The sequence below is a fragment of the Desarmillaria tabescens genome (genome assembly GCF_030435595.1).
Source record: "Desarmillaria tabescens strain CCBAS 213 chromosome Unknown EV420scaffold_4, whole genome shotgun sequence".
NCBI lineage: Eukaryota > Fungi > Basidiomycota > Agaricomycetes > Agaricales > Physalacriaceae > Desarmillaria > Desarmillaria tabescens.
The window spans coordinates 1326514-1353668 of NW_026848303.1; the positions used below are offsets into that span (position 1 = coordinate 1326514).

General features: G+C 49.0%; 11 protein-coding genes across 11 annotated transcripts; 8 read left to right on the forward strand and 3 right to left on the reverse strand.

Moving 5' to 3' along the window:
* The first annotated feature begins 228 nt into the window (after positions 1 to 228).
* On the forward strand, positions 229 to 2871 carry EV420DRAFT_818035 (uncharacterized protein). The gene is made up of 5 exons (XM_060483590.1): positions 229 to 345; positions 397 to 515; positions 580 to 1231; positions 1281 to 2430; positions 2488 to 2871. Exons 3-5 carry the CDS (start codon positions 626 to 628, stop codon positions 2628 to 2630), a joined length of 1899 nt encoding a protein of 632 aa, XP_060337077.1. The 5' UTR covers positions 229 to 345; positions 397 to 515; positions 580 to 625; the 3' UTR covers positions 2631 to 2871.
* Positions 2872 to 3181: 310 nt separating this feature from the next.
* On the forward strand, positions 3182 to 5796 carry EV420DRAFT_1710264 (FAD/NAD-binding domain-containing protein; the record flags this gene model as incomplete). Its single annotated transcript, XM_060479610.1, has 15 exons — positions 3182 to 3338; positions 3392 to 3410; positions 3466 to 3553; positions 3607 to 3636; positions 3694 to 3717; positions 3773 to 4180; positions 4212 to 4380; positions 4437 to 4522; positions 4579 to 4690; positions 4741 to 4817; positions 4875 to 5267; positions 5324 to 5338; positions 5385 to 5460; positions 5508 to 5642; positions 5696 to 5796. The coding sequence occupies 15 exons, from the start codon at positions 3182 to 3184 to the stop codon at positions 5794 to 5796; spliced, it is 1890 nt and encodes a 629-aa protein (XP_060337078.1).
* Positions 5458 to 6481, reverse strand: EV420DRAFT_817960 (uncharacterized protein). Its single transcript, XM_060483589.1, has 2 exons — positions 5993 to 6481; positions 5458 to 5942 (listed from the first exon to the last, which is right to left on the reverse strand). Exons 1-2 carry the CDS (start codon positions 6356 to 6358, stop codon positions 5937 to 5939), a joined length of 372 nt encoding a protein of 123 aa, XP_060337079.1. The 5' UTR covers positions 6359 to 6481; the 3' UTR covers positions 5458 to 5936.
* Positions 6482 to 6570: 89 nt separating this feature from the next.
* Positions 6571 to 8471, forward strand: EV420DRAFT_1759456 (uncharacterized protein). Its single transcript, XM_060480587.1, has 3 exons — positions 6571 to 7087; positions 7138 to 7280; positions 7331 to 8471. Exons 1-3 carry the CDS (start codon positions 6922 to 6924, stop codon positions 8156 to 8158), a joined length of 1137 nt encoding a protein of 378 aa, XP_060337080.1. The 5' UTR covers positions 6571 to 6921; the 3' UTR covers positions 8159 to 8471.
* A 290-nt stretch (positions 8472 to 8761) lies between these two features.
* Positions 8762 to 10199, forward strand: EV420DRAFT_818246 (uncharacterized protein). The gene is made up of 3 exons (XM_060483591.1): positions 8762 to 9061; positions 9112 to 9254; positions 9306 to 10199. Exons 1-3 carry the CDS (start codon positions 8896 to 8898, stop codon positions 10008 to 10010), a joined length of 1014 nt encoding a protein of 337 aa, XP_060337081.1. The 5' UTR covers positions 8762 to 8895; the 3' UTR covers positions 10011 to 10199.
* A 1696-nt stretch (positions 10200 to 11895) lies between these two features.
* On the forward strand, positions 11896 to 13193 carry EV420DRAFT_818394 (uncharacterized protein). The gene is made up of 3 exons (XM_060483592.1): positions 11896 to 11937; positions 11997 to 12868; positions 12917 to 13193. The coding sequence occupies exons 2-3, from the start codon at positions 12036 to 12038 to the stop codon at positions 12999 to 13001; spliced, it is 918 nt and encodes a 305-aa protein (XP_060337082.1). The 5' UTR covers positions 11896 to 11937; positions 11997 to 12035; the 3' UTR covers positions 13002 to 13193.
* Positions 13194 to 13332: 139 nt separating this feature from the next.
* On the reverse strand, positions 13333 to 15295 carry EV420DRAFT_1326681 (Dor1-like family-domain-containing protein). Its single transcript, XM_060468761.1, has 2 exons — positions 15233 to 15295; positions 13333 to 15182 (listed from the first exon to the last, which is right to left on the reverse strand). Exon 2 carries the CDS (start codon positions 15162 to 15164, stop codon positions 13386 to 13388), a length of 1779 nt encoding a protein of 592 aa, XP_060337083.1. The 5' UTR covers positions 15165 to 15182; positions 15233 to 15295; the 3' UTR covers positions 13333 to 13385.
* A 1-nt stretch (position 15296) lies between these two features.
* On the forward strand, positions 15297 to 15906 carry EV420DRAFT_1510775 (ubiquitin-like protein). Its single transcript, XM_060471530.1, has 4 exons — positions 15297 to 15360; positions 15412 to 15442; positions 15499 to 15598; positions 15650 to 15906. Exons 1-4 carry the CDS (start codon positions 15346 to 15348, stop codon positions 15723 to 15725), a joined length of 222 nt encoding a protein of 73 aa, XP_060337084.1. The 5' UTR covers positions 15297 to 15345; the 3' UTR covers positions 15726 to 15906.
* A 3227-nt stretch (positions 15907 to 19133) lies between these two features.
* EV420DRAFT_1710288 (uncharacterized protein) lies at positions 19134 to 20993 on the forward strand (the record flags this gene model as incomplete). The annotated part of the gene is made up of 4 exons (XM_060479611.1): positions 19134 to 19193; positions 19247 to 19949; positions 19999 to 20453; positions 20512 to 20993. The coding sequence occupies 4 exons, from the start codon at positions 19134 to 19136 to the stop codon at positions 20626 to 20628; spliced, it is 1335 nt and encodes a 444-aa protein (XP_060337085.1). The 3' UTR covers positions 20629 to 20993.
* A 280-nt stretch (positions 20994 to 21273) lies between these two features.
* EV420DRAFT_1475022 (uncharacterized protein) lies at positions 21274 to 22810 on the forward strand (the record flags this gene model as incomplete). Its single annotated transcript, XM_060469262.1, has 2 exons — positions 21274 to 21464; positions 21517 to 22810. 2 exons carry the CDS (start codon positions 21274 to 21276, stop codon positions 22808 to 22810), a joined length of 1485 nt encoding a protein of 494 aa, XP_060337086.1.
* A 69-nt stretch (positions 22811 to 22879) lies between these two features.
* On the reverse strand, positions 22880 to 27072 carry EV420DRAFT_818490 (armadillo-type protein). Its single transcript, XM_060483593.1, has 17 exons — positions 26915 to 27072; positions 26788 to 26849; positions 26636 to 26722; positions 26509 to 26580; positions 26236 to 26457; positions 25960 to 26184; positions 25600 to 25908; positions 25452 to 25550; positions 25134 to 25395; positions 24921 to 25083; positions 24644 to 24864; positions 24310 to 24590; positions 23982 to 24254; positions 23668 to 23929; positions 23363 to 23601; positions 23144 to 23311; positions 22880 to 23090 (listed from the first exon to the last, which is right to left on the reverse strand). The coding sequence occupies exons 1-17, from the start codon at positions 27021 to 27023 to the stop codon at positions 22950 to 22952; spliced, it is 3195 nt and encodes a 1064-aa protein (XP_060337087.1). The 5' UTR covers positions 27024 to 27072; the 3' UTR covers positions 22880 to 22949.
* Between the last annotated feature and the right edge of the window lie 83 nt (positions 27073 to 27155).

The window sequence follows — 27155 nt, forward strand, 5'->3', positions numbered from 1 at the left end:
TTTGCAGTGATAGGGTGGCATAGAAATATCATCGAACAATTCTTCTTTGCGCTGTTGTCGTAGTCCTAGTAATCGGCAGTACTCGAAGCCTTTCTTGAGATGACCTTCGGGATGCTACGTTTCTACGGACCTTTGTTTCTGCCGCCTCCTATAAGCTTATGTTCACCAAAGTGAGGATAAGTTCTTCGTCGAAGCATTATGATTCCCGGATTTCGCATCAAGAATAAGCGGACCTAACGGACTAAGTCAAAGACCCCGATGCTAACGGTTCACTTATCCTCCAATCCCAACGTCTAATCACACTCAAATGCCTACCTCCAAGACACGCAATTGGTCTTGTCGCTCGTAAGCTTCGTTTAGCCGTTTTATATCTCTGATGCTTACTTCGAAATGTAGTAACAATCTTTGTGATTGGATCAAATCTGATGTCACTCAGCAATCGGGGCGCTTATGTCTCCTACTCCCGCGGCAGACTTAGCATCCCGGTGCTACGCAACTTAATTGATCGCATAATGGTTCGTTCAGCAGTGCTCATAACTACAGGACTATACAAATGTGCGGTCGCTGCAACGCCGTCAGTGTGAACACCACCCATCCACAGACTACAAGTTTAGACACCAGCGACATGTCTGACGAATGCAGCACGGCACCCACTCTTGTTGACTCAAGTGACCTTTCCACTCCCGAATTGTCTCCACCCGCCTCCGACTCTGAATCATCGAACGATGGCGCCTTCTTTTCCGCCCTCTCCTCCTCTGATGAGACACCTGATGTCATGACTGATATCTCCGTTCATATCAGCTCAAAGACAAAGTCTCCTATAGCCCTAGAGTTTCCAACCATGAACATCCAGTATACCTCTCCAGAGAAAGTATTTCGCGTTGGGAAAAATACCCGACCCAGAGTTCCTCCTCGCAGACCGGCTCCTCTGCCTCTTGTGGACTCTCTCCCTTCCTCTCCCACGTACAGTCGCCCGCGAAAGCTGCAAAAGCCCAGGCGTACCTTTTCGGATTCTGACGATTCAGCGCCATCTTCACCCTCCTTCTTTTCACGACCAGTCGGCCTTCTCCGTAGGGCAACAGGCTATGCGCCCATAAAACCATCTTACAGGACTCGTCGCAGTTCACTGCCCAGCATTCCCTCTGCTTCTACATTCCCTATCCATAATCACAATGTCCGAACTCGTGCGAACGAGAGGGCTGTCAAGTTTCAATCTCCCCTTCACGAGAATGTGAGACATCATTCATCCGTTCATCTGTCGTTTGCTAATTGATAATCAGTCCCGTTGCTCTCACCGTCGGCGTGCCCGTTCTCCCTATCCAAACAGGAATGCCAGCACTGATGCACTCGTGTCCCTTGCTTGGACCGGCGAATTCCCATCCTCTGCGTCTGTGAACGCAAAGTCAAGCATGGGCGACACGTTCTTCTATTCTTCAATGGGTATTGCCACCACATCCCTCAAAAATGGATGGAAATCGACATGGAGTTTCTCCGGGGAGCGGGCGGATGATTGGGATGATACCACAGAAGACAACGACATGGTGGTTATGTCGCCGCCAGTTGCCGTCCCTCTTCTGTCCCCGCAATATCGAGGAGAGCCTACCAAGGGTCATCGTAGGCGCTGGACCCTGGCAATGGCAATCACAGACGATGGAATTTCCGACGAAATGTTGATGGACGAATTGGAAAGAATGAGGACTGTAGAGAAGATGTGGCAGTGGGAGTGGCGAAGGAACGTCATGACTCCTTCCACGACATCCACTGTCTCTACTGCTGATCCAAGGATGCCTCTGATCGATGCCTCGCACGATGAACATGCTACGCTCAAACCTTCTTTGCCTTGTTTGTCCGATCCAGCTCTTAGCGCGGTTTGGCAAAGTGCCCGACGAGCATTGCTCATTTGTAGGGAATTTGTTCGCACCGAGCGACACTATCTATTGGCCATTCGTAGGCTCTCATCCGGTGATACCTTGACCTCACCTCCGGCTCTAATGCTCACCTACCTACCGGCTCTCCTAGAAGCTAGCGAGGAGCTCCTGAAGGGGCTGGAAGCGAATCCGAGCGCACAAGGTGTTGCTAATGCTTTTCTTTCCTGCGAAGATAAACTAGATGCGGCGTTGGTTGGATGGTGCGGCGTCGTTGGGGGATTTTTCGTTGGTGCTGACGAAGGAGTGGCAAAGCGAGAGCGTGCAAGCAGTGCTACAACGCGAAAAGTGGATGCAGATGCAGCCAACAGTACTATCAAACGTCGAGTGAACTCTTGGGGCAAAAGGATCAACTCTTTTAAAGCTCTTGGAGGCAGCGCTCCTCCCACCCCCTCCCTGGAGTCAACCAAGTTGCCCTCAAAACGGGAACGAGGTCGGCCATCCGTTCGAGATTTGGCCATTCTACCTACCCAGCGTGTCATGCGATACACTTTGCTATTCAAAGGTGTGTTGTAACGGACACTCGCTAAGCAATTGCCGAAAGACTGACGCTCGCTACAAGATTTATATTCACATACCCCCGTCGGCAACTCTTCTCGCGACGGTGTAGAAAAGGCAATGAGCGCCGCTATTTCTCTTGCCCAGAAATGTGATAGAGCTCAGGGAAATGCCGCGTTCCTGCACAAACCCACAAAAAACAAATGAGCGCTGGGCTGGATACCCGGCTATTTAATTATTTTTTATGTACCAATGCTTTTTTTTCCATTTGGGGCCTCGGAGGAGTTGGATTTCATTTGTATTCTTCGCTAAACGTTGTTAATAGCCATCGATGTAGTACTTGTACTAGTAATCAGTAGACATATATGATCAACTTACTATAGACACTTCCATGCTATCATGTCGGTGGCCGGATGGGAAGGATTATCTGTATTTGGAGCACCATTGACAAGTCAGCAGGTTTCTGGTCGTCATCAGACTGCTGCGAGATGCAGTAATTCCCTTATACCGTTCCAGTAAAGGTGGGAAACTAATGGATCTAGTGATCGCATAGAGGAAATTGTGGCCATGTATAGGCCGAGTTCTTCTTCTTTTATCGCCTAGCATGCCATGGCCTTCTCACAGAACATCATTGCTTTCTCAGCTCGTCTCGAAATTTGAAACTGTAGTCGCGTAATAAGTAAGCCTTCCACCATCTACTCTCGTAATAAATAGTCAGTCGCACCGCTAGTCGTCTGACTGATCCCCAGAACAAAGTCATGTCTTCACACTCTCAAGAGCATAAAGCAACAGAGGTCGAACACCGTCTTAACGGCCTAACAAATGGAGATGGGAGCAACACATTCAAGCTCGGAAACTTTTCTATCGACGAGGCACGGCCAATTAAAGTCATTGTCATTGGCGCCGGTTACAGTGGTACGTCGTGGAATAGCATTAGACCGTTTCAAAGCCGATAACAGTGTTTTCAGGTATCGTAGCTGGAATCAGGTGAGTGCCATACTCATACTTTACTAGGAATACTGATTTACAAAAATCAATCCAGATACCTTCAACGAGTTCCTAATCTGACCTTGACAATATACGAAGCTGAACGAGGCATCGGTGGAACCTGGCTCGTAAATAAATACCCTGTAAGACGGCATTATCTTGTGCAAATTCATGTGAACTCTAACAGCCGTCCTAGGGTTTGAAATGCGATATACCCTCGCATTCTGTGAGTGTGGTTTCGGGTAGCCTCCTCTGATACGTCCATCTGATCTACCTCGTTCAGTACCAACTCACTTTCGAGGAGAATGTACGCATCATCCTACCTCTCCTGCTTGACGAATCTGCAGTTAAATCCGCGCTAGCCCAACTGGTCGTCCTTCTATGCCTCCGGTCCTGAAATTCGTGCTTATCTCGACTCCATCGTCGACAAATACAAGCTCATGCCATACATCAAACTTCAACACCGAATGACCAAAGCGCGATACTCTGAATCTGATGGCAAATGGATCGTTACCATCCAGCGGCCCGCCGAACTAAGCCCGGGAGAAACGGCCATACGATTTGAAAAATTTGAGGACACATGCGACGTCTTATTCACCGGAATAGGAGTTCTTAGCAGATGGAACTGGCCAGAAATACCAGGGTTGGAAGAATTCCAAGGCAAAGTAATCCATAGTGCGCAGTGGGAGACAGGGGAAGGCGGTCCTGATGCTCCTTGGGAAGACACGGTTAAAAGTTGGGGAAACAAAAGAGTCGGCGTTATTGGTGTGGTGAGTGTTACGTTTTAACGGGAGGTTGCAGATGGCACCAACGCTGTTCTTCAAGGGATCTTCGGCAATACAGATCGTTCCCGCTATCCAGCCAAAAGTAGCTCAGGTCGTTAACTATGTTCGTGGAAAAACGTGGATAGCATCCATCTTTGTACGTGAACCCCTCGTACAATTGTCCGGGAGAGAAGATGCTGAGAACTGTGAGCACGCTTCCTGATACATACCCACCACGATTTCGCTAAGCGCGTGTTAACAGATGATTTCACTGAAGATGATAAGAAGAGGTTCCAAGATCCTGTGTACTACAAGAAATTCAGGCGAGACCTTGAATCAGGACTGAACGTACGTATATTTCAATCGTAACCTTTGGTATACAAACCAAGACGAGATGGACGTAGGATGCTCACGCCGCCACGATTCGCGGCCATCCCCTCCAAGATATGGCAAAAACGGCGTTCAAAGAAATCATGGTCCAACGACTGGCGAAAAAGTCGTGGATTGCAGATCACCGTGAGTCTTACAATGCATTCTGCATGATTGATTCGCATAATACTCCTCAGTAATTCCGAACTTTGGAGTCGCATGTCGACGGTTGACCCCAGGACCTGGATACTTGGAAGCGCTCTGTGAAGAGAATGTACGTAATTCTTCTCTGTGAAAGGCGTAAAGGTGGAAACCAATATACTTGCACCAGGTTGACTTTGTTCCCTCACCTATCAAGAAAATTACACCAACAGGCATCGAAACCGAGGATGGGGATCACAAGGAATTGGATGTGATCGTCTGTGCCACAGGATTCGATACTTCTTGGCACCTCCCTTTCCCTTTCATTGGGCGAAATGGGATCGACCTTTCTGACAAGTTCGCTTCTCATCCGAGAACATACCTCTCCGTGGCCGTCGATGGGTTCCCAAACTGGTTTCAATCTTTGGGCCCAAACAGTGGCGTTGGGGCTGGCTCGCTTTTACTGCTGATGGAACGACAAGTTGATTATGCCGTTGCAGCGACCTTGAAAGTGCAGAGAGAAAGATTGAAGAGCATCGAGGTCAAATCCAAGGCCGTGGATGACTTTGATGAGTATTTAATGGTCAGTAGCTTTTCCAAAACGTGATTGACGAGACTCACTACGTTTTTAATTCCCAGAGCTATTTCCCCACGGTGAGTCTGCCAATCAGTCATCGTGGGATGCTAGTAGATTTCGCAGACCGTATTTGGCGAAAAATGTAGATCGTGGTATAAAGCTGGACGAGAGGAGGGACGCGTTTCCGCGCTGTGGCCAGGTAAGAAGATTAGAACAAACTGCTGAAATTCTGCTGATCCGCGTAAGGCTCTACTTTACATGCGACAAAGGCCCTGAAGCATCCTCGGTGGGAAGACTTCAACTACGAGCGATTAGACCCAAACCGGCTTCATTGGCTTGGAGATGGCAACACGGTTGCAGATAAGACACCAGGAAGTGACAGTGAGTTTTTAATATGGTCTTTGAGAATGACGGTGTGATAGGATCATTTGTAGAAACGTGGTACCTCAGTGATGAAGAAATAGACTATCCGCTTAGTGAGTGCATACGCAGTCTAGTCATTAGAGCAATTCGCCGATGGACTCCCGCTGTTTAGTACCCATCTAGAATTTGGGCTGCTATTTTTTGCACATTAGTCACAAACTTCGTTACAAAGGGACTTCCCAGACCTTAACGTCAAGTAACAACCAACAATACAGAACTAAACTAGTACTGCAATTGGTAGTGATCCACCCTTCAAGCCTGTGTGACATAAGCCTACAGAAAGTTACCGTGAAAGACGCTCTACTGACCTCTTCCTGCCCTGCAAGCTCGTATCCAACCCATATGACCTCGGAGCAGTTGCTGCAAGCGATAGAATGATGTCCGAGTTCCATTTCTCCGTCTGTTATTGTGTAGACACCGCTGCAGCGACATTTGTACGTCCAGACCGAATGGTCCGAATCATTTATCGACGGTTGCTCATCGAAATCATCCAATGAGATGACCTGTGCCGGACGTGGTCCCCTGATTCGTTTCTGAAGGATCTCCACATCATACCTGTGCCGTGAAACAGGATCTGACAGGATAAAGTACGCCTCCTTGATTACCGTGACATCTATTTGGGTCTGGCCTTCCTTGCGAAGGGTGCTCTTGTCTGGGTGGTGCTGTAGAAGCATTTTGTGGTATGCAGCCTTTATTTCTGAGAGCGGCGCCGACCGAGATATGGAGAGAACTTGATAAAAATCCACATCTCGCGAGGACTCCAGCTTGACGATACTGAGAAGGAATAAGTTGTGCCTCCATGCCGAACAACCCAATTGAATCTCCGAATTGAATCTCCGGCCTTGGTTGTCATCAGATGATCTCGATCGTCGTTTCAATCAAGTTTCAATCTTGGGATTCCCTTCAAGTTTACTTACATGTACTGCGAGACGCGCAAATATCCTTGGGTACTCGCGAACTTCTGTCATGAATTATGTTGAAGGACTATGTGGTTTCTTGCTTGTAATACCTGGCTTGTACATACCAGGCTGTTTCAAACCTTGAACACCGGACATTACAAGTCCATCATTTACTTGCCCCTGGTTACAATCATGTCAACGATATTCAGGCCGCTTAGCATTCACCCTGTTCAATCCAAAGATGCTGTGTTGCCATTTCCAAAAGTTCTTGCTCTCCATCGTCGGTCGCTGGCCTTGCTCTTTGCCTCACTCTCGCAGCCTCGCAATGCAACTTCGTCATGGCCGGCTATAGGAACATAACCTATGATGACACTCGATTCGATGTTCTCAAATATGCGGGATCGTGGACTAACAATGGGTCATATAATGCTACTAGTGTTGGTGAAACCGGGACGCTATCTTCTACGAAGGACCCAACAGCCAACGTAACCTTCATCTTCCCTGGTGAGATTGCTACATATTCCTTGCGAAAATGGCACTTACCCTTTTTTTAGAGTCAGCTAATGCATTCTACTACTATGGCATTCCTCGGTGCTGTGGGGGGTTGTATGCAATATGTATCGATTGCGATTTCGACAGCCTTAACACTGAGCCCGTCGATGCTGTCAATAGAACTGACGATGGTAAAAATCCTCCAGTGAGTACAAGCATCCATCCGTCTGCATTATCGTTCTCACCACTTGGCAGGTCGTCTTGTACTCTAAAACCTTCGATACACCAGGAGTACATAAGATTACCTTAACCAACCAGAACGACACACGATTTCCCGGCGGAAATTCGCAATTAACACTGGACCGTTTTGTGATTCAGGTTGAAGATAACAGCAGTTCCGCTTCAATATCCTCGACGTCGACATCTGGAGCATCCTCCTTCATCCCTGCAACCTCATTGATTGCCCCGGAGGCATCCCAGTCGACCACAACTTCATCTCCCGCCTCCAAACCGCCTATAGGTGCTATCGTCGGAGGAGTTTTGGGGGGCATCGCGGCTATCTCACTCTGCTTGATTATATGGTTTTTTATGCGACGTCGTCATCACACCCAGCACAGCACCCAACCAGAACACAACAACACGAATACAAGTTTCTATACCAGTCCCAATCAATATTCCCCTTTCATTGTACCTCGCGCGAATACGCAGACCCCCACCGCCTACACCGTGACGGACGCCACCTCTGAGTACACGTCACGGAGAACGAACAGGGCTTCCCTAGTTGGAGGTCCATCAGTTTCGGATCCATCGTCGGGACGTATACACCCTTCTTCATCACGTATGGCCTCCAGTGAACGCCTGCCACGGCGAGAAACTGATGCAGGTCGAATAGACGTTGATGACGACGACGATTTCGGAACGCTCCCGCCTGGGTACGAGGACATTTTCAGCGGTGGACGCCTTAATGGCGAACAATCCGAGTCTGTCACCAGAGGACCGAGCCGCAGGTTGCCTAGACCTGAGCCTCAAAGGCCTCTTCCCTCACCTTCTGGGCAACCTCCATCACAACCATCCAAGTTCTGATGTATGTTGTCGAGTTAGACTCCATCGCGAACTTGTCCAGTTTGATGGGGACAACCTTTTGTTAGTTATTTTGGAATTTCCACTTCTATAGTATCTATCTTAAGCTTCCAGAAAGTTGTTGTTTTCCATCAGTTCTCCGACACTCCGACTTGCATTTTGATGTAGAGCATGTACAGAATATGATATTTACTCGGGAATTAAGCTTCAATTACCACTACGCTGTTCAGTGGCTTGGTTGCTAGCTTTGCCCGTGCATGCCGAGGCATCTGATCAGAGGGTTTCGGAAAGCTATTTGTATCACGGATACTGCGACCGACAATTGAACATATTGATGACACTGAGTACAAGTCACCATGGGAGAGAGCTGCTTATATACGCTTCTCGCAACTGAGATTCAGAGACGACAGACCCCGATGACCTACCCTTCGTAACTGAGACTAGAAAGGGATGCGAGCACCGAGGAAGGGTCGAAAAAACTTGGGGCAACGAGATTACAAGTAAACAAGTTCTCTGAATCCCTCTTTTCCTCGATGACTTAAAGCTTCTTCCAACCTGCGCTTCATGACCGGTCCGCAACTCCGGTCCGAGAACCCGTCCATTTGAGTTACAGGCGACGCTCAACTAAGATGATCCTCAGACATTGCTCTATTTGCCCATGAAAAACAGCGACGCCCTGTTGCCATGTCTTCAAGCTGTTTGTGCTGCGTATCGTCACTGGCGTTAATCCATTCTTTACAATGGCAGGCTTCCAAAACATTTCTTACGATGACAGGCGCACCGATGTACTCAAATACAACAATCAGTGGTTCACCAGAGGATTCTATAATGCCAGTAGTACTGGAGAAGCTGGTACGCTGACTTCTGCAAACAGCTTGAGTGCTCGCATGACATTCACTTTCCCTGGTGAGTCTCTACCAGCGTCCCTTCCAGTTTACGATCCCGACCATCTTCAGACCCAGCCAATGCATTTTATTACTACGGTATTCGCCGTTGCTGTGGGGGAAACTACACTATATGTATCGACTGCAACCCCGATGATCCTAACTTCGAGGTCATAGATGCGGTGAACTCCACGGACGATGGCAAAAACCCGCCGGTGAGTAGAAATTTATGCGCATCTGAGTTGTTATCCCTACACCGTTGCTAGGTCATTCTATACTCCAAGAATTTTGATAAACTAGGGATACATAATGTCACCCTGGCTAACCACAATGACATTCGCTATGGGAAGTCACAGATAACTCTGGATCGTTTCGAGCTCCAGGTTGAGGATTCTCATGCTACTCAATCAGGGTCAGCGACATCTACGTCGAGCGCTTCGACCTTGACCTCTACTAGTACTTTGGCATCCAACTTGAGCAGCGCAGTTCCGACCTCAACTTCCGCATCAGCATCCGAGCGAGCCTCAGCTTCGCCCACAACCTCATTATCCACGTTAGCCTTGAGACCATCATCGGAACCATCCGCGGCTACCTCTTCGGCCTCCCCACCCCCCGTAGGCGCCATTGTAGGTGGAGTTATGGGAGGCCTGGTGGCCATTTCATTATGCTTGGTTATATACTTGTTGAAGCATCTTCGTTGGCGTGGCGGAACTGAACCAGAGCACGAGGATACGGATACTACGAGTGCAAACAATCATGGTGACATGTCGCAGAGGGCAAACCATAGTCCAGCTTTCCCCCTCGAAGCTACATCTACGTCACACCTGGTTTCCCGCGAACATCCACCGCGACGGGAGACTGATGCAGGTCGGATAGACACGGATGGTGATGGTGGCAATAGCCTTGCAACGCTCCCGCCTGAGTATGAGGAGATCTTCAGCGGTGACTGGCGAGGAATCCGTGAGAGCTGACTCAGACAACGCCTAGACTTGATGCTTGAAGTTCTTCATCGGATGAAGGCAAACCTGTGAGTACCGGTGGTAAACCTTCGATATCACACCCTCCATCCAAGGTCCGAGGATTCTGATGTTTCGCAACAGTGTGGGATTCCTTTGTTCACGGGCTTGATTTAATGGGTCTATTGCTTTGTTCTTTATTCTTAATAGCAGTTCACACATCTTGGTTATCTATACCCATCGATCTCAGGCTGCAGGTTGGCGGGTGATAACATTCTCAAGTGACAGGCCCGCCGTCAGCTGCTAATCATGAGTGCCGCGGCTCTTTTAGGCTGCAGGAACATGAAGAGAAACACCTGAAATGCAGATGTCACAGAATACAATCCGCTTCCATGGCCCTAGTGCGGTACCGTGCTAAGCCTTGCTGTACCCGTGCGTGGATTGCTCGCGAAGTTGTTGCATTTCACAGGCCGCCGACCCGGGCCGCCTTGAAGCTACCCTACAGTTTCAGGACGAACAAGGTGTGCATATTGTCACAGAGCATGCTCTGTTTAAAAGAACGTAGGTATATATCGTATTTATCAATACAACAAGAAGTTGAACGTTGGTAGGTAGCGGATATTGAACAAAGGATTCTAGAAAATCTGGTGACGCGGAAGGGTAGAAAGTACAAGATCGAGATCCTCATGGAAAGCGAGGAGCTTTGATCGAAAGGGTCTAGAGATCGAGCCGATTAGGGCTCAAGGACTGTGGGTGCAGGAAGCATGGATTTTAACGAGCGTGGAATCGAGGGATGGGTATCGGTGGGGGAACCGTTGATAATGTTATAACGAGCGTGAATGGGGCAACGCGGGCGATAGCTAGGTGACAGAGGTCTGATGACCACCACCTCATCTGGCAGTCGCATATATTAGACGGTTACAATGCATGCATGCACATGCCAAAAACTCACGCTTAATGGAATGGATGGAATGAAGGACGGGGTCGGAAGTGGAAGTGATCCTCCCGCTCTAGAGAATGATCAGCACTAGAATAGCATGAAGAGAAATGCAGGAGAAAAGTACCGTATAGAGCACGAGGTTTCATGGGAGGGAGTCCCTCAGCCATGCGGCGCGCATTGGTCTCGGCGGGGGCCGCAGACACAGCGGTAAAAGCAACGGCGCAGAATGTGAGTACGGATAAAAGATTCATTGCAACTGCCTGGGGGTAAGGAAAGGAAGGGAACGAAGCAAACCTTGAATTTTGTCTGGAGCAGGGCAGTACCACTTTTGTATCTTCGACAAAATTTGACATAGGAGGCTGCTCTACGGAAAGGAGCCATTGACAAACGATCGGGCACTCACTTCCGCACGACGACGACGATCGGTAGTCATGGAGCAGCTGCGACGAGGAGGAAGAGTCAAACCCAAGAAAATTAGACGAGGCAAGGATAAGCGAGGACAGTTTTTTTTTCCAGCTTGTTCAAGCGTAATGTGTGTAGCTCTGGTGAGGTGCTACTAATTTGGGCAATTCTAGAATGTGCTGAAAAACTCGTCGAGATCAAATAACAGCGTACTAATCAGCACGATCGGCGCCCAAACTTCCGTCGTCCATATGATTTCGGACGGATGTGTAGTTTGCGAATCGCCAAGATGGAGCAGAAGGCGGATCTGGGCGGGCAGGTTCAATCACGACGACCTAAGACATCCCTTCGAGCGCGAATCAGAGCGCGTAACCCTTTCCTACCAAAAGAGACTGATCCTACGCAAGCGGTACCCTAGGGTGAGGGCGTTTCTTGGCAGGGATCCGATGGCGCTGAGTACTTGATAGTCGAGCTAGGGTCGTGGCGGTAATCGCCGACGGACACATTGTCCGTTAAAATGATGCGCTGACTCTCACGACCCCCCTTCCATCGACGCCAGCAGCAAAGTCAGAACTCGAAGCGAGCTATCTATTTGTTCCAGTCAGTCTTCTCACGTTGATTATCTATCGTCATTCTAACGTTTTCCTTTATTAAAATAGGCTCGGTGTCTTTTGACGTCGAAGTGCCACTCAATTATCATGACATCCGTGCCTCCGGAACTTGTGGACTGTGTCTTCGGCAAATTAGACAAAGCACTTGACCGTCCAACTCTATCATCTTGCACCCGTGTCTGCCAGGCATGGCACCGACTCGCTCTGCCCCACTTGTTCTCCGCCATCACAATTCAGTATAGTGCTTCATCAGAACGGCGCGATAATCCCTTCGTTCCAAAGTCCGTACACGGGCTGCACCTATTATTGGAAAAATATGCCTTCCTGGGTCCCTGCGTGGAGAAGGTTGAAGTGCGTGTAAAAAGCACCGCGCTGGGTGATGAAGGAATGATCCAGTGGGATGAGCCTGCCTCTGTCAGCGTGTTCCATGCCATGACGAACCTGAGGCACATCGCTATCAATGGTAGCCATTTCTTCGCCTGGCAAACTATGCCAATTTCTATTCGCCAAGCAATGTATAATTCATTCCGACTTCCTAGCGTGACCTGCTTGACAATGGAAGCCATGCACATTGCTGTCGCCAATTTCGCAGAGTTTTTCTCCGTTATCGGTGATTGTATCGCGTTGGAGACTCTGGATATCTCATTCGTTGACTTCCCTTCACGGCCCGAATTTCCCCCGCGTGTCGCTCCAATACCTTCTCATTGTCGGCCCCAGCTTCGCTCGCTTTCAATGGTCGTGTTCCCTATGGTCATGGAGGTTCTACTAGAATTTCTTCTTGACTATGTAGATCTGAGAAAGCTAGAGTCCTTGCGCCTTAAATCCAGCAAGTTAGATTCCTGGACTCTCCATACATTATTCAAAACGACCATAGATAAGTTGGATTATCTAGATATCGGCTTTATTGATTTTTCAAGTGGGTAATCAGTTATCAATCTCCAAATATATTTAACTAATCACAGAAACAGAGGGTCTAGAAGATGTGGTTCTATCCCGCAATTTACGGTCTCTCGCATTTGCGCTGTCGCTTCCAGCCGAGCAACAATGCATTAGCCAATTGGAGGCTTTAGAGGAATTATTCGCTCAGACTTTGAATTCTGGCGACAGGTGCATTGAGGAGATTACCCTCAAGTTTTATTCGTCTCGTCTTGACCTCATGGACTTCTCCAACACATTATGGTGCTCGTTAGCGGAAGCGCTGAGGACCGCGGCGATAGGTCTGGCAGCTACTCTGAAGAAAGTCAATTTGATCTTCGTGATATGGAGCTCTCAGATACCGGAGGGGTTTATTCAAGCAGCGAATACATGCTTTCAATATCTACATGAACGACAGCTGCTTCATGTAAACTGCCTTGCTTAATACACTCACCTTTATAAATGAAGTTAACTTTCAGTATTCAGAAGTGTTTCCATCCAAGAATAAATTAGAACGAGCTACTATTCTACGTTGGTCTTTCTGCTCTCCAACCAACCTTCCCAATCCCTGATCACCTTATCCAGAGATCCACCTTCCGTTTTTTCCACATCCCTTCTTAAAGCTTCGCAATTATCTACGGCTAAGCCATATACACCTTCACCCAGAGCACGCCTCATGAACCGCACAAAGGTGTTGAAGTAGACGTCACCGACTGCCTCAGTTATTTTCACCTCTTGACCCTGGAGCCCAGCGGCATTCTTGGCGTATCGCAGAAACACTTCGCCACCCTCGGACAGGAAGTCCTCCAGCTTGGCTAGGAGGGGCAGCATTATAGACGTCGGCGCCAGTAGGCGAAGACTATTGAGAGTGGACAATAGTGCATTCGTATACTGCGCCAGCGGTGGGTACGACACTAATATATGTGGAGGCACGTGTGCTGGGGCCTTCAAATAGGACGGGGAAGATGTTGGTTGGGAGGCAACAGCTGCTGGTAACACGAGCCATTCAGAAGGTGGAACCATATTTTTCGTATGTGTTGATGTGGTGGATACCGGCCGGCCCATTTTCTGTTTAAACAGAGTCACCCACTTAGAGGTAGCCGCTTGGAGTTCTTCGGTGACAGAGCTCAAGACAGCGTCCGAGAACAAATCGCCAAGAACACCTCGGAAGTCGAAGCCGACACGAGCGAACGCCGTTGCACAATACGTCAGTTGTGTCAGTAGAGAGGATAGGGAGGGCAGGGGTATACGAGGTAATGTAATTCGAAGGAGGGGAAGAAGATGTCTATGGAGAGAATGGGACGCGTAGCTGACCAATAAGGAACGTAGTGGTGGAGCTGGAGCTGGAGAAGTCGCGGTGGATGTTGGTCGTTCAAGAAAAATTGTCGAAAATTGCGTGATAATATCATGGACGCCTTCTCTCCATATATCGATATATTTTTTGAGGTACCGCGTCAAGTCCTCTTTATCCTTCTCCCTTACTTCGGCAGAGCTCAAACCGGCGAGACGTTGAATGTCACGATTGCAACCCTCCAACGAGGCCTTCAAGCACACCTCTCTACCACCGAGGAACGCCAATGCGATTTGTTCCTCTGACTCGACTCCATCTTCCGGATCAAAAACGTTCATTTTCCGAAGAAAATTAACTGCTTTCCATAATGCGGGTAGTTTCCGGTTCGGCTCGTGCAACGTAGAGAGCAACGAGAAAAGCATCTGCGTTATGGAATTGCGGACTTCAGATATTATAGAGGTGAGGATCAACGGAGGTGAGCTGGACGAGGAGTATAAGGAGTTTGTGTGGGATGCAAGAGACAGCGCTTCGGCAAAGTAACCATTGCGCACGCAGGTGTCGATAAGGACGGGGATATCGAGTAAATCACGTATTTTATCATGCTGCTCTAGCACGACGCGCGCTTTGTTCCGTTCGGTGAGAACTGTGTCTGTTCTGTCGTGCCAATTGGACGCGCTCTCCTCCAAAGCTGGCAAGCTTTCATTGACCAGGGCATCGAGAGACGCAGAGAGGGTATCTAGAGACTCGGAAAGCGAGGATGTGGTACTGTGTAAGGTGAGAAAGGTCGGGTAAGAAGTATGCGTTAACGAAGTGAGGCTTGAGGTAAGGTGATGTGACTGCGTCTGCAACAACGTCGGCTCTGCGAGTAGATTTGGCAAGGAAAGGGTCGTCAAGTACGACAAGTATGCCTGTGACGACGCAGAAGTGAGCTCTGGGCCACCCAGCAACTCGGGCAACGTGGTCTGCGTTCCGTCGAGATCTTGGCTTGTCTGCTGCTCTGGTTCCTCCATTCTTATTGTCGTCGCTATCTGGCAACAATTCTGAGCATATTCAACAGTGAACACGAGGGATTACTCACCTTGCCCTATGCCATGATCGTCGTGGAAGCAAATATAGCGTTGTTGACGGCTGTTGAGCGACGACAACAGTGCTTGTTCCTCAACATCCATCATCTAACCTACCCCGCCCGACATGGCCTTGATTGAGGTACGCCTTCGGTAATATCCCTGCTGTAACGGGTGCTGACGACGCCTGCAGGTTATCGCCAACGACCGTCTTGGACGCAAAGGTCAGCCGTCACCGCAGAACGTATCCTAAATCATTCCATCTGACTGCATTCTGCAGTTCGCGTCAAGTGTAGCCCCGATGACACCGTTGGGGACCTCAAGAAACTAATTGCTGCTCAAACCGGAACTGATTACACCAAGATCCAGTTGAAGAAATGGTGCGCTCGTTCTCTTCCTGCACCCCGGATCGGAACTCATCTCTCGAGCAGGTACACCATCTACAAGGACCACATTACCCTCTCTGACTACGAGATTAACGACGGAATGAGCTTGGAGATGTACTGAATGTCGATAAGACTACTAGACTCTTCATTTGCTAAGGATGAACGTGTATTATGGCGTGTACATGTATTGTAAACATTTCTTCGATAACTGATTGGAACGCAAGTAAGTTTTAGAAATGCGATCTCCAGGCGATCCGCTCTTATCCCTATGCATACAGTCATGCTGTCATCGCTGAATGCCGTTCAATACTTCACTCTCACTTCGCTCGGGCATTCTAAATTTTGAGTCACCGAGCGCTATTCCTATCTCATCGCGATGTCTGCATTGGGTTCTCGAGGGAAGAGAATGCATGCAGGCATCTACATGCGTTTGCGGCGTTGCGAGCAATGGAACTCGCCTTTTCAGGCAGCCGTACCTTTAGTTGTGGGTATATGCTTAGAGTATCTTCAATGAAAGGCTCTAATCGATCGTTATCACTGCAGGACATCATCATCGCGTCAAGCTTTACTCTCCTTCAAGACACAGATTCATTGTTAACTCTGGTTCTGTTCTTGGTTTGATCCTCCTTACCCCAGATAATGTCTAGAAGTCTCTTTCTCAGCAACGCTTGCTATGCATCTTGTTGCGATCTCTACTGTGCACACGTCTATGTATTTATGAACTCGTTCTTATCCGTACTGTGGCCGGCCAGGTGGTGGGGTAATGATATCGTCTGTCAACGTTCGTCCAACTGATTGAGCTATCATCGGTCCAGCATACACCTTGCCTTTGTTGTCTTGCGGTGTCCAACCAGCCGTATGGGAATCTTTTGGCGACTCCTACCCGAAATGTGATAGTCCCTTCACGTTTGGAAGTAACTCTTCCATAAGACATTGATCCCTCGGTCCTTGCCTACCTACGAAGGTTGTATTGTCTGTCAGTCAGCCAAAGATCATTCGGTAGCGCGCACTTCCTTTTCTGCATCTAGGCCTAGTCCCGTGGGACGCTCCACATTGAGAACGGATTGCCAGCCGCGAAACATATTCAGCGCTCTTCCCTTGAACCGTCGGCATACATAGGATCGCCAGCAGTTGATTTTCCTCGGCGGCCCTCTTTCTCTCATCGCTCCAACGCCGCCCCATTGTCACGGAAAATAATGTCAGGTTGTTGAAACGGCGTCTGCGTGTTGCCTTCTAGTCCGGGTTCTAGTCTCTGAGCACTGCGGGGGGCACCGAGTCTGTCGGGCGCACAATCTGCACAGAGCCCACAGGGACGCCGAGACGAGCGGCTATCGAACCGCGCAGAGCTGTATCTCTCTTCTTCGATTTCCGGCCATCCATCGGTGACTCGGGTGCAGTCAGATCCTCTCCATTAACGGGAGAGGTTGCTACTGGTATTCATGAGCTTAACTTCTCGGATACGACCAACAACATACTTAGGCACGCTACTAAGACCTCTCTTGTCAACGATATGGTCGTGTCTTTTTTTTCCATGTCGCCCTGCATGAAGGCATGGAATGTGGAATTTGATGCAGGCACTGAGGCACTTGGACTTTCTTGCGCCACATTTATTCGGTTCACGGAGGAAGGCATGATCTCAGTGGAATTCTGCACCATGCTCTCAGGTCTGGGTTTGAGTTTGGAGCCGCATCGCTGGTACTCAGTTTCTCCCAAAGCGCAGTCTCCTCCGAGTTCTTCGCCCACACCCCAAAAAGTGATAAAGGTCCCTGGGTTTATTGGGAACAATGGTACGCTATTCGTCCTCGGTAAGTTACTGAGAACCAACAGACGGATATGATCCCCCGCGAAGAGGTTCTAGAGGCTGTGGCGTACTATTCCTGCGCATTCGCAGTGAGAAAGAGCTTACTTATACGCTCTGGACGTTAGTGAATGATGGAAGTTATGGTTTCTGTCGAGATATGGTCCTTGAATAGTGTCTTAGCGAATGTGGCGGACCGCGATGCGCTTGTCACAGGATGATACACATCGGGTCAGTGTATTCAAATGTCAAAAGGTTTAGATGGGTGCACACGTCTATCTAAGGAAGAGAAAGGGTAATGAAAGGTACGAGCGACATGATGGTAGACAACTACCGGGACCGACCTGGAATTTCAGATCCAGGGTGGGCTGACTTTCCAAAAAGTTTCCATCCGTCAGAACCCGTCTGTGAGAAACAAGTTGACAACGAAGACAGACTGGTTGCGAGGCCCGGGTGCATTGTGCCTCTTCGAGGACAGGTGCGTTGACGGGAAGGACAAATGTTGGTTGGATAAAGGTCGACCCCAAGATTCCAAGTGGAATGTATAGAATGCGCCACATCCGTACGCACGGTGCTGTCGTTTCTTGGAAAAGAGCATAAAGGTGGGTATTACTACCCTTGGGGCCAGGAATCTTGATAACCTCGAGTTAATGTCCGACACAATCGTTGAGTGGAGGCCTCAATTACGTCGGGATTCGGGATGAAAGGTAGGCAGCACAAGGACCGTGGGCGACCCCCAAGACAATCGAAGGGAGTTTTAGACTATCCGGTAAAGTATCGCGGGATCCCTGTTATTCCTCGTAGTCGTTCCTTGGATTACTACTTATCGATCCATCTAGAGTTCGGTGGCAGAACTCGGTGGCAGACGGGGCTAGTCCGGGAAATGAGTGTACAAATCCATTCGTGTGTGTCCGACGGGGTGGGACAAGAAATACAGGGACAATGCTGTGCATGACGGGAAAATCATGATGGCTCTGGACAGATGGAGATATCATCTGAGTTCGACGGAGAATGTAGAAACCTCGGGGCGCCGTCGTTATGACATTCCAATCCGGGATGATTTAAGACGGGGTGATATGTTTTAGGACCCTGCAGCCAATCAGGAAATGGCGGTAATTAGAGAAGCCACTTTTTTTCCAGGCGCGTGTTTTCTGAGTAGAATATACGGTTCATTATGGTTCATCCCAAGTGGGAGACGAGCGAGTCAGAGGCTCGGCACTGAGATGCTGCGTGTCTACAGCTGTGTCGAGGATGTCGTAAAGGACGGCAAGACAGAGAAACGTAAGATCCGTGCTCAAAGAGGCTCTTCATTCGGGGGGAAGTGCTTGGATGCTGGGGATAGACAGTGGCAAATGGATTACTCGCTTGAATGGCCTCGTCGACCACTTGGAGCGAGCGCGTGGCCGGAGATTGGGTTCATAGGATAGATCGCCGTGGCGCGTCAAAAGGGGAAAGTGCGACCCAAGGATCCGGATAGTTCACACGATCGAAAAACGATCCATATCTATTCATAGGCTTGATTTCGGCGGCGTCTTCTTCCTTTTGTTGTTTCACGGTCATAATCTAAATTCGGTACTTGTCTTGCGCTGACAAGGAGTCGTTCACTTTCTATATAAGCGGCCCCTTCCTTCTGTCGCGCTTTCTGCCTCTGCCTACAGCTCTCTAGGCCGACGTTGGCTCGCCGACGAATCTGAACGAACTACCTTCTTGTTTCACGCCTGACTTACCGACATGGGTATGGGATTTGCCTTTCTCCCCACCTTGAACATCTTCACGGGTGCTCAGCAACGAGTGAGTTGCGTTCGAATATTTTTATTTTCACGATCTAACCACTTTCCTACTAGGTCCTTGAACACGACATCTCCTTCGACATCGCCCTTGCCCAGTCTTCCCGTTCTTCACGTACCACTCCCGCTCCCTACATGTCGCGCCCCCCCAAGTCGCGAATGCCACTAGAAATCGTCATGACTATTATGGAGATGGCGTTCTATGATGAGACCTTCGATATCGATTATTCGTTGCTCAAGGCCTGCTCTCTCGTTTGCAGGGAATGGTCTGCAGCTGCCCAGAGGCTCTTATTCCATAACGTTACACTGCGCACCCAGTCGGCTTGTCTCTCCTTCCAGAGCGCAGTTGACCCCATCACGGAACAAGGTCGCATGTTAGGTGAAGCTGTTGTCCGAATGCGAGTCATACTGGATCACAACCAACCTTTTGGAATTGCCGAGCAGTCATTTGCCCAGGCGGTCGTCCTCTGCCCGAACCTGTTCGAGCTAAACTTGGCTCTGTATGGTTCTGTGTCACCCGGCAAGGATATCATTGGCTCTCCGGACTCCCTTCGCATGCGACGCCCAGCTCCTTCCTTTGACGAGAGCACCTTATCCCTTCTCCGATGCGGTCCTTCCATCTCCGCCCTCCAGTTCTCCAACTGGTCTGAAAATAGCCACTCCATTTCCCAGTTGCTCAGCGTATGGCCGTCGCTGAAATCTTTGGCTCTTAGTGGCAATGCCCCAGAGTTACCATCTGACACGCTCTCCCCTTTCCCCTGTGCCCTCCATGAGCTTCACATGAACTTCCAAGCATTTCCCTTCACTAGATTTCATGGATTGGCTACTACATCATTCCGTCGGCAGTCTCCGCGTGCTCGGCATCGCTCAAGAACCGTCCATGCAGCTGCTCGAGTATTTTGTCGACACGTACGGAAACACTCTGGAATCCGTCTCGCTTCCTGTCTGTTGGCAAGATACGGCCCGTTCCCTGCATCGTTGCCCGCATTTACGGCAGATCAGCGTGGAAAGACCACTCGTATCACCCCTTCTCTTCAAAAAAGTCTCAGAGCGTCTGGAGCACATAGCGTTTGGGCTTAATAAGATGACTGCGCTGCAATCAGTCATCGAGACTGTCAAAACTCAGAAGTCCCTCAAGGCTGTCACGGTTCATCTTTGGGGTGGTGAACAGCACCCGCTTTTTCCATCCCTGCAGATGGCCTGCGCCTACCGGGGCCTTGAGCTTCGAATAACGCCGGATATTAGGGTGTTCCGTACATGGATGGTACGTCGCTTAATCCTATGGAAAACGCCACATTTTCTAAAGTTTTTTTCTTTTTTAGCGAGGTGACCCAATCGAACAGCAGACTTATCCCCGCGGGAAAACACTTTCCAATCTATATGCTATGCGCGCACAATCTTCTCTCCATGCATCCGGACCACATGTATCATTCCACTAAGGATGGCACACCGTCTTAACTGTGCCACGACGCCCTATCATGACCGTTACGATACATCATCACTTGTACATCACCCGCATCATTATCTTATAATGCAAGTCTCGAGTCACGCAGCATTGTCATCCTTCGATATGTTCACTGTTATGGGCCCGCCACCACTGCTTCATTCATTACTAGCCAATAATTCTCAAAAGGCTCGTTTGGATACTACATACATCGGAGGATTCTACTACATTTTCGTTCAAACTATACAATCAGTTTAGCATATCATGGATTTAGTTATATTCGCTTTGTTACTCTTATAGCCAGTGTTAGGTACTAAGTAGTTACCATTCAATACATTAAAGTCATCACCGTTAACTCAGGCTGAAGGGGAATGATTTTTGGCGTAAGGCAGATTCGACTGGTGATTGGGCATGGCGGAAGTTACGCGAGAGTGGATTATAACCATAGAGCTTAGTTCCCGTTCATTTTGAGCGGAACAGCACTAGTACCGTCGGTGCCTCGATAGATTTAATATATGAGCGTGGGGACTTGTAATTGACGGTTCTAAGTCATAAAAGTTAGTCGCCACATTTCGCAAACAAAGCCAAACACCGACTAATTGGACTGTTGCCACTTTCGTACTTGGAGTCAACGTTCACGATGGCGTCGTCGTCGTCGCTATCCTCGGTTGTGTCAAATCTTGTGAGGGCCTCTATGGGCACCTCTGTGTCGCCCACGGTGACTGACGAAGACTTGGACCGCCATGTTGCCGAATTATTGATTAAAGATGCCAAGAAGAGGGCTGAACGGTACGGCCAACAAGGTATCCGCGCCTACCTTTCCAGCCAACTGTAAGTCGTAAGAACCTTGTTCGGGGACTTCAATATTGACATAAAATTACAGTTCAGATAGTAATGCCCCAAAGACTAACAAGCGATTCCTGTCCTCTATCATTCGAAGCACGGATGAACACAACAAGACCATTCTAAAAGCGCAGGCTCTTTCCGCTCAGGAGATACAGAGGGAGAAAGAGGAGTTACAGAGGAAGCAACGTCGCGCGCGTGCGGAGGAGGCGGTTGCTGCCCGGCGAACTAAGATGGACAGTCGAAAGTCTGCTGAGAAAGAGAGTTGGGACAGGTGGGATGGGCGGACAGGAGATAGAAAGAGGAAGCATAGGGAGTGGGAAACGTGGAATGGGGACGATTCGGATGAGGACAGGCAGCGACGACGGCGACGGCGGTCATCATCGCGCGATGAGCATCGTGGCAGACGGCGTCGTTCCGCCAGTCGGGACGAGCCGAGACGCAAGTCGCGGCGTAGTCGCAGTCGAAGCTCCAGCGATCAGGACGACCACGACTCCAAGCATACGACCCGTTCTCATCGATCCCGCCGTTCAACAAGACACACGTCACGCCGTTCCCGAAGCAGGTCGTGGTCTTCTGATGGACACAGACACAGACATACCCGCAGACACCATCATTCCAAGTCAAGACGTCGACGCAGCTCGCGTTCACGTACCCGCAGTCCTTCGTCAATAAGGGAAAGTTCCAGGTGGAAACGATCCCGGTCTTCGTCGCGGTCAGAGCGCGCACGCGACCAATCACCCTCTGATGCCCGTAACCTATCTGATTCGCGTAACCTGTCGAAGGAAGCTGAACTACGGCAGAAGCTCAGGGCGTCAAAGGATAAAGCACCTTCGATTGCTGCCAAGTTACCTGAGAGCGAAAGTCGCCGTAGATCCCTAACACCACCTTCCAAGCGACAGAAGACTCGCGCTCCATCTGTGGAGTCGACATTGTCTTCGCCTATGTCGATATCTCCTTCTGCTTCCCCTGGGCCGGAGCCTCCGGTTCAGCTACCTTCAAAGATGGACAAGTATTTTGAAGAATCGTATGATCCCCGCCTGGACGTTGCGCCTCTTAGTGCCCCCAAGGTCCCGGCTACAGGTCTCATCGATAATGCTGAATTTGAGGGTTGGGATGCTATGCTGGAGCTCATCCGGGTAAGAAGGGAGGACAAGGAGGAGAAAAAGAGACTGGAGAGGATGGGTTTGAGCAAGGAGCAGATCAAGAAAGAGATCTCTTCCTCGAAAGCCGTGGGCGACAGGTGGAATTCTGGTGGTGCAAGCGCCATGGACATCGAATACAAGAAACGGGGAACGGTAAGGGAGTGGGATCTGGGAAAAGATACCATGTAGAGTCACGCATCTTTCACTTTGATTATCTTTTTTTCTGGATATCTCAAGTTTGTAGCATTATTGAGCACACGCATATCGTTCATCATCATGGTCATGAATACATAGAGGCATTATTTTAAACAAACTCGGTAGATCTACGTTAGCTGCTATTGGGGATCCATTGCTGGGAGACAACAGCCTGAACTACTGCCATTTCCTCCGCGCTTAATTGTTCTACTAGCGTAGAAAAATTGGACGTGTTCCTGGAAGCGCATTCTCGCAGGAATGAGGTGAGATGTTCCTTAATTATATCAGTACAGCGCTACCGAGGGGGACAATAATAAAGAGACCCACCTGCATATCCATCTGCGATATTGGATCAGTTTTCAGATCTTCATCGTCATTATCCTCGAAAATATCATCATTGTCGAAAGCCAATCCCTTGGGTCCGATGAGATCTGACAGATATTGCAGCTCGGCGTCCCTTTTGCTGCCATCCCCTTGATCACTCCAGTCCTCGTCCTATATTTGGGTTAGATCGTTTTCGGAGACTAGGCAAACCAAAGTGCGTACACCATCGTCATCGTCGGCATCTGGTAGGTTGCCGCCAGAGGCAGCAAACGTAGCTGATTCGCCGCTGGATTGAAGGTCGTGAATCAAAATTTTGAGTGCTTTGACCGGGAAAGCGATGGATGTGAACTCGGTGGGCGCTGCGGAAGGAGACGAGTCAGCAGAATGTTTACTAGCATTCGTCCTGATGGAGGAAGGGAGAATGCGCGCACTCGTCCTTGTACGTGATCGTGTCATGATGACTTTGTGATTAAAACAAATGAACCTCAGCGCACCGGACCGACGACAAGTCGATGAAAGACACTAACCATTTCTTGTTTCCGGTTTAACGATAAGGTCGCCCTTCACCATGAGATTCTGAAGCGACGGCCTTTCACAGACGAAAAGTTGCGAAAGGGCCATGGTGCTGATCCGTGACGGCCAGAAACCCTGAAATGTTTCCGCATTTTCACACCATGTATGAATTAAGACCTCCAAACCCGAACGGCCTTGTGCGTTTGTCGATTCAAGCAAAGACAACACTGTATCCCGCTGATGTGTTATCAAAAATGCAAACGGGATGACAAGACTCTGATCCTGCTATTTAGTATGGTTCAAAACGGTCCTGAAACTGAGATCGTACCTGGACAAAGGACGCTGTTTTGGCTGTGACCATACGGTTCACCATAGCTTGGAGGAGGTCAGGTAGCACCGGAAGAACAGCATCGCCTGCTCTCCGGAGTAAATGGATGATCAGATCACCAATTGTTAGGCCGGCAGATTCATCCTCGCCCTGTAGCACTTTCGCAACAAGGGTTAATACATAATCTAAGCCCGAACGCCCATTATTGTCGGACCATGACAATAACTGTTTACAGTCTTTCCGGACAATAAGTGTTAGGCAAATGATTCCATTCTACCGTAAAGATATCATTAGAAAATGAGACATGCGCCATGTGGACAAGGCGCACCTGTAACACATCCCGGTCTTCTGCCTCGCCAAGGCATTTGAATAGGTGAGGAGCAAGAAGAGCAAAGAATCCGTCACCGAGTCCATTTTTCGAACCATTGATGAGACTGTTGACAAGGTCAATGGCCGAACTGGTGATCCAGGACTCGTCAATTGACGCAGACGATATAGAGTTACATAACGAAGGAAGCGCCTGCTTTACGACCACCTCGTAGATGGCTGGCGCAGAAGCCGATGCCAATGACTCCAGAATATCAGGGAAGATCGACAGAAGGATAGGATCTATGACATTCTCTAATTGAGATCAATTTTAATCAATCAACTTTTTGCCGAACCTTTGTTATTCTTAGCCCACACTTCCAGAATGGCCAGAACCAGGGAGTCTGCCAACTCTGGAGTCATCCATTTACCTTCATCTACGCCGACGATGACAGATAAAGTTTCGAGAACAAGGGAGAGAGTGTCCTCGGATGTGTGCAGCAGGAACGGACCCATATCTTTGGCAATACGGGACATGAAAGGCGTCAATGCCGCGTCATCCGTGCCATTACAGAAGCTGAGCAGCAAAATATTAATTTAATATCAACAGGGTCGCTTCGGGAAAAGACTTACTTGTGGACCGCTCTGACCGCTGATATTTTTACAGGGATACTGCCTTCATTTGACTCGATTACCTGAACAGCCGCATTGATATATTGGCCCGCTAACTGTATAGGCAACAGCTTGGCATATTGGCTTGCAAAGACGAAACCACGACCTTGCAAGAAAGGGAATTCTATGGGACGAGATAAGTAATTAAAACATAAGGAGACTAATGCCACGAACCGGAAAGACCTAGAACTGAGGGAATCACATCCCGGAGTAGGTTCTCAATGTCAATAGGTTTGGGTCGTCCCGAGTCATCTTCATCTTCAAGACAGTCTTGGATAGACTCGGCTTGTGAACCAATAGCAGCTAGGCCAGCCTCTAGTGGCCGCCACCAGTCTTCTTTGCCGCCATTGCGTGCCTGTCCCGACGATTGTATTACTTGTTGTATAACAGTATGGAAAGTTGCGATGATTTGAACCGTGGCTCGGTCAATGATTGCCTGAAAATACCGCCGTATTAGCATTGACACTTACGTTGTAGAAGATGGGTACCTACTCCCAGCAGATCAAATCCAGCAACTCGGACGCTGTAATCCTGAGTTTCGTCATCCTCTTGTGCTACGAATGTATTAGCATTGGATCCCCAAGTGTCTTCCTATGATAAATATTGTGATAACATAATAAACAGGGTCTCCGACACTTACGTCTTCATCGGTCATTTGCGCATAATTGAAAACTGCGGCGATTAAAGCAGTCGAGTGTTCAGGTGTGAACCACTGCTTGGCTTTTCCTCCTCGTATAACAGTAGCAACGAAATCTAGGATAGAGCTGATAAGGTGAGACAGATGCACCGGATCATCTTCAGAGGACGAAGGAATAGGCTCGCTGGACGTGAGATAATATCGATCAAACGTTGGATATAGTAAGTTTAAATGATTGATAGAAGTGTTAAGAAGATCGCCAAAGTAGGGCACCAGAGCTCTAGGGAAACTCGTGTGGATGGTTTCGAGGGTCTAGGAAAGAATAAATGTTTGAACCAAACAACGCCTGGTAGCAAAGATCACCTTGAAGATTTGGATACGAATAGCAAGACCATCCCAGTTGGAGCTGTTCGCGTCGTGTTGAGGATCCATGTTCAAGAGAACTTTAAATGCTTCAAGCCACACAGGAAGAACCGAGGCAATGGCTTCTTTCACTGCCTGAGGGTATTGGTCCTTCACCATGAACAATGATATTGTGCATTGGCGAAACACTGAAATCGTCCTAGCGCGCGTCAAAGGCAAATGTTGCTTGAACGACGTTAGTAGTCACGCCACCTGCTGTCACCACGAAATACCTACTTCAGTGGCACCCAAGATTGAGAGCAGAGAGGGCAGTAAGTCTCGTAAAACTGGTAATATTTGATCTTCTGTCAAATCTGCCTTGATGAACTCAGTAAAGACTTGCATGGCTCCGTGAACAGAGCCTGGAGACCCTGAAGATAGCAGGTTGATCAAGTCATTCAAGAGCTCGGGATATTCATCAGGCCAATCGGAGTTGGCAATGGATGTCAGAGTGTGGGCCTGATTGGATTGTCTTCAATCGCACCGTCATCAGAACAAGCATAGACGCACACAAAGAGACCGAATTTTTCGATTGGGGTCTGAAAGGCCTTGGAATACAGCTTGTCGCACTCGGCTTTTGATCTGGTGGGTTCCTGGTCTCAGCCACTACAACCGCGCAGACAAGTAGGCAACACACCTCTGGGGGAGGCGCCGCTCCCTTAAATCCCTGGAAGAACGGCGACCACCTCTCTCTCACATACTTCCTCAAGACGATGCTTGCAGAGTGCTTGGACCAACAAGAAAGCCATCAAGACGCGTCAAAAACCGAGAAAAACGCGGCCAACTTATCTGGCGTAGTGGCATGTCGACATTTGGAGATGCGATGAGCTCTGATAAAGCCAGAGATGTCCCTGTCGAACGAACAAGTGTCAACAGGTCAGACGTCAATTTTCATATCAAATCGATAAAAACGCGCCTGGCTGTGAGAAATACTCGATGAGCTTGAGCTCTGCGGACATCCGCTCGTTGGCATTCGGGCTCAGTGTCGCAGCAAGGCATTCGGAAATCTGGGTCGTGGAAGCCATAGTACAAAGAGCGTCCGAAGGGCGCGACCGGGAATCCGGACAAACATATGTAAAGAGCGCGTTCACGTGTGGGACCAATATAAGGCCTGTGCGTCAATTTGCACAAATCCTATACTACAGGAATAAGTTAAA